The sequence below is a fragment of the Etheostoma cragini genome, chromosome 19, assembly GCF_013103735.1.
Source record: "Etheostoma cragini isolate CJK2018 chromosome 19, CSU_Ecrag_1.0, whole genome shotgun sequence".
Lineage (NCBI taxonomy): Eukaryota > Metazoa > Chordata > Actinopteri > Perciformes > Percidae > Etheostoma > Etheostoma cragini.
The window spans coordinates 318,740-328,798 of NC_048425.1; the positions used below are offsets into that span (position 1 = coordinate 318,740).

The window sequence follows — 10,059 nt, forward strand, 5'->3', positions numbered from 1 at the left end:
GGATGAGAGAGAGAGAGTAAGAGAGGGGGAAGGAGACAGAGAAAGGGAGAGAGAAAGAGAGAGAAAGATAAATGGGGGTAGAGAGGGGGAGAGACAGAGAGAGAGTAAGAGAGGGAGAGAGAGAGAGGGAAGGAGAGAGAAAGGGAGAGAGGGGGAGGATGAGAGAGAGAGTAAGAGAGAGAGAGAGAGAAAGCTTGTTCAATATAGATTATTAGTTAGTAGACGGCACAAATCAAGGGTGATGGTTCAGCAAGCAACAATGGCCGCCGCATCGACCAGAGAGACCGTGAATGTAACTATTTTCGGCTTAAGTAATTGATTTAAACGTTACGACAGCCTCGTTTTGTGGTGTCTGCAGTCCTGTGCACGTGCACTTGCAACCGTGTTCTTAATTGAAATTAATTAGCTAGTGTGCAACATGGACGCCGTTGCGTGTTATGCGTGTGTGCGTGTGTGTGTGCGTGCGTGCGTGCGTGTTATTCGTGCGTGCGTGTGTGTTACGCGTGCGTGCGTGTGTGTGTTATGCGTGTGTGTGTGCGTGCGTGCGTGCGTGTGTGCGTGCGTGCGTGCGTGCTCACCCTGCGGAGGCTCGGGTGTCGCGGCAGACTTGGTCCCCGCGCCCCGTCCGGCCCCCGGGCGCTCCCTCTCCTTCTGCAGGGGGCGCGACCTTTCACCCTGCTGGCCCTCCCGGCCCCGGCCACGCCCCCTGCCCGGCTGTCGCCACGCCGGCTCCATGGCAACCGCCTCCCGAAACTCTACAGGGGGGACAAGAGAAGAAGGGGGTGCATTGAGAGAAATGTAGATTTAGATAGATTTGTGTGAACTGATTCATAAACTGTGTGTAAATGTCTAATCTGTTTAATGTAAAACACATCTGTTGGTATTTTACACATTTAAAAGGCATTTTCCGCCTGTTTTAATGACGCACGCACGTGCATCAGTCTACGCTATGGAAGATTGTGTGTTCATTTTTTTATGGACTCTGGACACAGACCGTTGGTTTCTGGTTGTTTCTGTCACTCCCCGATGTGAGTCGAGTGCACATTTGAGTTGCGCATGCGTCACTTTGCGACAAGTAGCCTCCGAGATGCTAACAAGATGCTAACGAGAGACTTCTGTAACGTCAGCACAGTAAAAATTGACCTACTTAACCAAGTTGGTCCACTGCTAGCTTAGCTACAAGTTAGCATCAAACACAACAAAGGCTGTCAGTTGAATGGCGTTTTGAGCTAACGTTAGCATTAAACAACCATAGCTAGCTACAACGTTTCTAAAAGGATTTCCATCTTCTGTTGTTGTTTTTAATGAGAAAACTTTATCATTTCATTGATTTCACTAGTTTCAGTATGACAGTTATGCCGTAAACCGTTTAACTCTGAGCATGCGCGACTCACATCGGGCAGTTTGTCAGTCAGGATGAGCTAAATGTTGGTGTAGCAGCTAAATAACACAACACAACAGTCCTGTAAACACACACGGACACAAAGCCTCGCGCTGTGAATAATAATATATTACAACAGTTTAGCCTGACGTCATTTTTAGTCCTAAAAACCCGTTATCGAGCGTTAGCTAACGGTCAAGTTGAGTTCAAACTGTTCGGAGCCGGCTAGCTACGGTTAGCTAACTACTCAAATTAGCAGTGAAAACGAGCCGAAACAAACGTCACATCCGGTAGCAAACGTTACTAAAACTTCGATATGCACGTGAGCTGCCGTTGGTAAGAGTTTGACATTAAAAGGGAACCCGTAAAATAATTTATGGAAGTTTTCGTGACACAAACCTCAGCAGTGTGAAGAAGAAGCAGCAGTGGAGTCTGTCGCCTGGGTGTCATGCGCAGCGCCTCGCGGTGCATGCCGGTGCTTGTAGTCCTAGAAACATGCGTTTTATTGTGGGTTCTGAAGGTTTTTGCGAGTGAAGAACTACAAATCCCACCGCGCACACAAAGCTGCGCAGGCAGTGCGACGTGTCGGCGAGAGCAGATGGACGTTTCAGTCATATTTTGCACCCAAAAAACAAAAAAAAGATAATTTATTCATGTTTTTTTAGTTTTTTTTTTCTACCACTTCATGTAGACGCCGTTTGAAGCTATTTTAAGATAAAACATATTAAATATATTAAATAAAAAAATATAAGTTAAAAATATATAAAATAAGAAAATATATAATAAAATACGAATATAAATCAACAAAAAATGTAAATAATTTTCAATATTAAATACAAAAAACATGAACATAAACCAAAACATATATTAAAAGCAAACAAAAATATATACAAAAAAACATAATATATGAATATTGCATAATACAAGTAAAAACTTCCATGAATGGGTAAATAAATTAAAATGGGTTAAAGTAGCAGTCAATCTGCAGACCCAAAAGAGAAAGATTTCCAAAAGGATTTCTTGCAGATTTTCCTGAATATTTTCCACAGAATGTTTTCTGAAGATTTTTTTTTCAGAATTTTCTGAAGATTTTCTTTCAGACTTTTCTGAAGATTTTTTGCTAAATATTCCTAAGATTATTTACACATTTTTCTGAAAATGTTAGCTGAATTTTCTGAGGATTTTTAGCTGAATTTTCAGAAAATGTTAGATGAATTTTCGTAAATTTTACCGGAATTTTCTGAAGATGTTTTTGCTGAATATTTGTACGATTTTTAGCAGAATTTTTGAATAATTTTCACTGAATTTTCTGACAATGTTTTGTTGAATATTCTTAAGATTTTGTTTGCTGAATATTTGAATTTCTGAAAATTTTAGCTGAATTTTCTGAGGATTTTTAGCTAAATTTTCTGTAACTTTTAGCTAAATTTTCTGTAGATGTTTTTGCTGAATATTTGTAAGATTTGTAGCTGAATTTCTTAATTTTCTTTTATTCTTGAGATTTTTTGCATATTTTTTTGAAAATTTTAAGTGAATTTTCTGAACATTTTGGCTAAATTTACTGAAAATGTTTAGCAATATTTTCTGTAACTTTTAGCAAAATTTTCTGTAACTTATAAATATTCTTAAAATTCTTTTGCTGAATATTTGTAAGATTTGTAGCTGAATTTCTGAATATTTTTCACAGAATTTTCTTAATATCTTTTCTGAATTTTCTGAAGATTTTTTTTGTGAATCTTTAGAAGATTTTTTGCTGAATATTCTTAAGATCATTTGCACATTTTTCTGAATTTTCTTAAGATGTTTAGCTAAATTTTCTTAAGATGTTTTTGCTGAATATTTGTAAGATTTGTAGCTGAATTTCTGAAGATTTTTCACAGACTTTCCTGAAGACTTTTCTGCTGAATATTCTTAATATTTTTCACAGAAGTTTCTGACGATGTTTTGCTGAATATTCTTAAGATTTTGTTTGCTGAATATTCTAAATATCTTTTGTGAATTTTCTGAAGATTTTTTTTCGGAAATTTCTGAAGATTATTTTCGTAATTTTCTGAAGATTTTTTGCTGAATATTCTTAATATTCTTTGCTGAATATTCTGAATATTCTTTGCTGAATTTTCTGAAAATTCTTTGCTGAATTTTCTGAAAATTCTTTGCTGAATTTTCTGAAAATTCTTTGCAGATTTAGCGCAGATTTTTGCTGAATCTTTTGCACATTTTAACCAATTCAAGCAGAAAAACAGTCTGTTAAATTCCCCAGATTTTCATTTTCATTTTGGGTCACAACTGAAACCTGTGAGAAAAATAAATTTTGTTTTTATTTCTGGTTTTACTCACTACACACTTCAAATTGCACAACAAACAGATCAGAAGTAACAGTTTGTAAAGTTTATTTATGTTTTTATAAAACAGCTGTGATGTAAAAATCTGTCCAGAGCAACAGAAGTTTTTATTTAATCTAAGATTCATAATAATTACGAACGGGAAATATTTACTTACCACATGAATAACATTTTCAATAATTTAAATTAAAAATAAACATAAGATTTTACAAACTATGTGTTTTGTGCGCGGAAATCTTAACTTGTAAAGAAACTAAAGTAAATAGTAACTAAAGTAACTAGTAAATAAAGTAACTAGTAACTAAAGTAACTAGTAACTAAAGTAGAATATTTCTCTCTGAGACATAGTGGAGTAGAAGTAGAAAGTAACGTGAAAAGAAAATACTCGACTAAAGTACAAGTACCTCAACATCTGGACTAAAGTACAGTCCTGGAGTATGGGATCGGTGCAGATATTTTAGGGGGTATCGGAGGCATTTTCTTTGGTGTCGGTATAAGAACATGTCAAGTTTACACCCTACTTCTTCTTCTTCTTCTTCTTCTGTGGTGTTCTATGCCTCGGCCTCGGGCGGGGGCGGGGCCCCCGGCGGCGGTGGCGGCGGCGGGGGGCGGAGCTTCTTCTCCAGCCGGGTAACACGGTGCTTGAGTTTCCCCTGCGTGGCCTCGTGCTCGGCCAGCAGCCGGGCGTAGCGGTGCTGCAGGGCGTCCAGCTCGCCCGTCATCCGGTCCACCTTCTCCTCCATCTCTTTGGGGTCGGGGCCCTGCGCCGCCACCTGCAGGACCACAGTAACCGTGGTTACAGGCTCGCTCTCAACGGGGCCACAGACTCGGGAAAAAACTACACAACTGTTAAAAAAATGAGACAGAAATCTCGAAAAATTCGTCAAAAACTGCTGAAATCTACCGGCTCCACAGTGGTTCTGGGGAGACTACGATTGGTTATAGTATATTTGTGTATGTACTGTATGTTGTGTATTGTTGTGTGTATGTTATGTGTACAGTATATTGTGTGTTATGTGTACAGTATATATGTATACAGCATATATGATGTTATGTGTGTTGTTGTTGTGTGTATGTTGTGATGTTATGTGTGTTATTGTTGTGTGTTGTGTGTATGTTGTAATGTTATGTGTGTTATTGTTGTGTGTATGTTGTGATGTTATGTGTGTTATTGTTGTGTGCTGTGTGTATGTTGTGATGTTATGTGTGTTATTGTTGTGTGTTGTGTGTATGTTATGATGTTATGTGTGTTATTGTTGTGTGTTATGTGTATTATTGTTATGATGTGTTGTGTATTATTGTTGTGTATTATGTTTATGTTATGATGTTGTGTGTTATTGTTGTGTGTTGTGTGTGTTATTGTTGTGCGTTGTGATGTGATGTGTGTTATTGTTGTGCGTTATGATGTGATGTGTGTTATTGTTGTGTGTTGTACGTATTATTTTTGTGTGTTGTGTGTGTTATTGTTGTGCGTTGTGATGTGATGTGTGTTACTGTTGTGCGTTATGATGTGTTGTGTGTTATTGTTGTGTGTTATGTGTATTATTGTTATGATGTGTTGTGTATTATTGTTGTGTATTATGTTGATGTTATGATGTTGTGTGTTATTGTTGTGTGTTGTGATGTGATGTGTGTTATTGTTGTGCGTTATGATGTGATGTGTGTTATTGTTGTTTGTTGTGTGTATTATTTTTGTGTGTGTTATTGTTGTGCGTTGTGATGTGATGTGTGTTATTGTTGTGTGTTGTGTGTGTTATTGTTATGATGTGTTGTGTATTATTGTTGTGTATTATGTTTATGTTATTGTGTTGTGTGTTATTGTTGTGCGTTGTGATGTGATGTGTGTTATTGTTGTGCGTTATGATGTGTTGTGTGTTATTGTTGTGTGTTGTGTGTGTTATTGTTGTGCGTTGTGATGTGTTGTGTGCATTATTATTGTGTTGTGTGTACTACTGTTGTGTTACACCTCCAGGTCCAGCAGGCCGTCCTTCATGAGGATCTGCCGCCCCTTCTCCTCCAGCAGAGCCTTGGCGTCGGGGTACTCCGTCAGCGCCTGCATCAGGTCGTCTTTGGACAGGCAGAACAGGTCCGAGTAGCCGATGCTCCGGATATTCGCAGTCCGCCGGTTCCCTGCTTTACTTCCTGTTGAGCAAAACACCAAGGGCCGCTACTATAACATATAATAGTATAATAATATACAATAAAAACAACCGGATGTTCTGCATTTTCTTCTCTTTGCACAGGACCAGAGGACCATGTGGGATTAAGAAATCCCCCCCTTCCCCCCCCCCCACCCCACAGCTGCAAAGTCTCTAGCTACTCAGCTTTACTGTCTTTTACTTTATTATTGTCAACTCAGCCAAAGCGACCACGAATCACAAAGTTGTCATTTTTAACTTCAAAGGGAATGGGAGCTGGCCTCTGATTGGTTGATTGCATGTCACGCCCAGAACACACCTGTGATTAATGAAGACACCGAGGACAACCCTTCAGGACCACACTGTGAATAACACCTGTGAAATCTCCAGTTACTACTTTAGATTACACAGTAACACTACTGGATAGGACTTTACAGTAGAATGCTGTGAAGGTACATTACAACATTGTCACCATGCCAACATCACAGTAGTCTGAGTATTACTGTAGAAATCACAGTATTCTAAGTATTACTGTAGGAATCACAGTAGTCTAAGCATTACTGTAATAAATCACTATAGTACTGTAAATAGTACAGTACACTACTGTATGTTTACTTTTTTATCTTATGTTGTGTTTAATTGTTTTGTATTTTACTTGAAAACAACAAATACTATAAATGGAAGTATGGTACCTTTACTGTGAAAAAGAATTCACAGTAACTTGCTGAACAATTGTTGCAGTAAGTCACTGTAAATCAAATAAATAAATCAAATAAATGTTACTTTAAATTTGTTACAGTTCAAGCGTATTCAGACACGCCTTGAACGCCAGCCGCTTAGATCGTTAAAAAAGAGCGTGCTGTATCATTTGTTTTGTTTTGTTTTTGCTTTTTAGTCGCTTTTGTCAGACTCTTTTTTACAGTTCCCCCCCGATTTGGATGGATGTCATTTTACCCAGACTGCATGTGTGGTGCAGCCAGACCTTCCTCCAGTTTACCTTTGATAGCCAGGATGCTGATCTCTCCAAAGTAGCTTCCGTCGCTCAGGACGACAAACTGCTTGATGCCGTCGTCGGCGACAACGGCCAGTTTCCCCTCCTTGATGATGTACATCTCCCTGCCGATGTCGCCCTTCTTGCAGATGTAGTCTCCAGGGCTGTAGACCTGCGGCTGCAGCTTCAGCACCAGCTCCACCAGCAGCCCCGCCTCGCAGTCCGCAAAGATCCGGACCTGCAGCGCCACACAGGGCAAAAACATGGTTTCAATCAGAGGGGGGTTAGGGTGAGGGTAACTTTGTTTGTTTCAACATCAACAATCATTTGGTTATAAGAAAGTGACAAGAATGTTAAACAAAGCACCAAAAATGTTGAAAGAAACAACAACAAAAAATACAAAAAATTAGGAAAAGTGCCCTCTCCATGTAAATAATCACTACTTTTAGCGTGTATAGAGCAGCATATCTCCACCAGACTCCATGTAAATATTCACTACTTTTAGTGTGTATAGAGCAGCATATCTCCACCAGACTCCATGTAAATAATCACTACTTTTAGCATGTATAGAGCAGCATATCTCCACATGTAAATGGGTGAATTAAGAGTTTATTCCAACCAGACAAGAGTGGTGATTGTTGGAACAGTGGTAAGATGAACCAAGACGGATTTTGGTAGTTTTATCTAGTTTCTGTCCACTTTGAATGAAGTGTGCTTTTTACATTAATAAAAGTAGTGATTATTTACATGGAGTCTGGTGGGTTTGGTGATGGTGATTTTGGGTCAGTTTCATGGGAAACTACAATGATCTTACTCTCTAACAAAACCGTCTATCTCTGGGATCCTTTCCTTAATGTTGTCAGACACCGGAGTTACTCTGTGAGTGTGTGCAGACCTTCTTGAGCGTGTCCAGGTGGACGTTAATGGCGATCTCGGCTCTCAGTTTGTCCGGCAGATACTTCAACACCTCCCTCTCGTCCACGGCTTTCTTATTGGTCCACAGGAAGTCAAACCACTTGATCACTCGCTTCTCCAGATCCTTAGTTACCTGCAAGGACAGAGGAAAAAATATTATTATGTAAAAATACATGTTTACACACAATTAGGTGATACTGGCTGACTGACGAACCTTTCGGAAGGTCATGTACTGTTTGATGGCGTCGATGCGAGCCTGGAACGTTGCTCTGGCAGCGTTCATGTTGGTGATCATCGAACCAACGTTACCGACGATTGTAGCGAAGATCAACACGCCCACCTGGAGAAGAAAACAGCACGTCCATAAAAATATCAAAGTGTTGCACAGTGATATGTTTCTCCTGGTCTGTTCCAGACCAGAGGAACTTTGTTATATGTCATTAGTCTGATCCAGACCAGAGGAACTTTGTTATATGTCATTAGTCTGTTCCAGACCAGAGGAACTTTGTTATATTTCATTAGTCTGTTCCAGACCAGAGGAACTTTGTTATATGTCATTAGTCTGATCCAGACCAGAGGAACTTTGTTATATGTCATTAGTCTGTTCCAGACCAGAGGAACTTTGTTATATGTCATTAGTCTGATCCAGACCAGAGGAACTTTGTTATATGTCATTAGTCTGTTCCAGACCAGAGGAACTTTGCTATATTTCATTAGTCTGTTCCAGACCAGAGGAACTTTGTTATATGTCATTAGTCTGTTCCAGACCAGAGGAACTTTGTTATACTTTATTATTCCGTTTCAGACCAGAGGAACTTTGTTATATTTCATAAGTCTGATCCAGACCAGAGGAACTTTGTTATATTTCATAAGTCTGATCCAGACCCGAGGAACTTTGTTATATTTCATTAGTCTGTTCCAGACCAGAGGAACTTTGTTATATTTCATAAGTCTGTTCCAGACCAGAGGAACTTTGTTATATTTCATAAGTCTGTTCCAGACCAGAGGAACTTTGTTATATTTCATAAGTCTGTTCCAGACCAGAGGAATACCTCACAACCATCATAGTTCCTCGAGCTCCACATTGAATTGACTTTTTTTAGTTCCTAACTACTATCTACACCCACCAGGAAGTCCGTGACGACAAAGATATACTCGGAGTTCTCCAAGGGGGGCGGAGTCTCTCCAATGGTGGTGAGCGTTAGCGTGGACCAGTACATGCTGTAGGCGTACTTCCTAATCAGACGGCCAAACTCTGGATCCGACGGGTCGGGATACACAAACCTGTCGGCTCCGAAACCTGCAGGGACAAGGCGTTGGAGCACGTGAATCTAGATTGACATGCTAACACATGCTTCCAGATACTAACACATGCTAAAACATGCTATGTGGTAGCATGTGGTACAATGTGTGGCATATGTTAACATGTGTTAGCATGTGGTATTATGTGGTACAATGTGGTGGCATATGTTAACATGTGTTAGCATGTGGTAGCATGTGGTACCGTGTGACTAACACATGCTAACATATGCCACACATGGTACTGCACGTACCCACATGCTTACACATGCTAACACATGTTAACATATGCCACCACAGTGTACCATATGCTTACACATGCTAAAACATGTTTACATATGCCACACATGGTACTGCACATACCCACATGCTTACACATGCTACCACATGCTAACATGCTAGAAGTAGTATAATTGGCCGGATGCATTAAGCTCCCTGTTTCAGAAACAAGTTGGGATTTAAATTGGGAAACCCACCAATGGCCTTGGAGAAGGAGTAGTAGAGGCAGGCGTTCCAGTGGATGATGATGACGATGTACATGATGAGGTTGGAGATACGCAGAGCGTTGGGGTAGTTGGTCCTGGTCTCCGTCCGCTGGAAAAATTCCAGCATCCTGAAAGTAAGAAGGAGAAAAAATATCAACCGCGATCACATGCTAGCGTCGTGACATTAGCATTTAGCTTGAAGCTCCACTGTGCTCCAACTTTCTGTAACTTCCACGGTAACGTTCTGTATCGGAACGAGAACACAGACGTTTCTTTCATGTACCTGTTGAACCTGAACAGCTTGTTGAGGCGGATTTCTGGGTATCTGAGTCCAAAGACGAAGTACAGCAGGTCTGTGGGAACCATGGAGATCAGGTCCAGTTTGAACTGGAAGCTAACCATGTAGCGCTCGCGTAGCTTCTGCTCGTCCTTCACCAGCAAACCCTGCTCCAGATAACCTGCACACACACACATCCGTTGGTAGGTGTGTGTGTGTGTGTGTGTGTGT

At 40.1% G+C, this 10,059-nt stretch overlaps 1 protein-coding gene across 1 annotated transcript; it reads right to left on the reverse strand.

Annotated features, from left to right (window-relative positions):
- Positions 1-4,188: 4,188 nt before the first annotated feature.
- Positions 4,189-10,044, reverse strand: LOC117962126 (cyclic nucleotide-gated channel rod photoreceptor subunit alpha-like). The gene is made up of 8 exons (XM_034901237.1): positions 9,835-10,044; positions 9,543-9,679; positions 8,895-9,067; positions 7,982-8,107; positions 7,748-7,900; positions 6,859-7,090; positions 5,690-5,865; positions 4,189-4,496 (listed from the first exon to the last, which is right to left on the reverse strand). The coding sequence occupies exons 1-8, from the start codon at positions 10,023-10,025 to the stop codon at positions 4,275-4,277; spliced, it is 1,410 nt and encodes a 469-aa protein (XP_034757128.1). The 5' UTR covers positions 10,026-10,044; the 3' UTR covers positions 4,189-4,274.
- Positions 10,045-10,059: the final 15 nt, after the last annotated feature.

What these genes read in the sequence shown, in the direction of transcription:
- LOC117962126 (XM_034901237.1), bottom strand. Translation starts at nt 10,025, where the DNA reads ATGTGTGTGTGTGCAGGTTATCTGGAGCAGGGTTTGCTGGTGAAGGAC. An exon ending in CAGCATCCTGGCTATCAAAG is followed by an intron (nt 5,866 to 6,858) that starts GTAAACTGGAGG and finishes TTTGCTCAACAG; the next exon opens with GAAGTAAAGCAGGGAACCGG. An exon ending in ACGGCCTGCTGGACCTGGAG is followed by an intron (nt 4,497 to 5,689) that starts GTGTAACACAAC and finishes GTGGTCCTGCAG; the next exon opens with GTGGCGGCGCAGGGCCCCGA.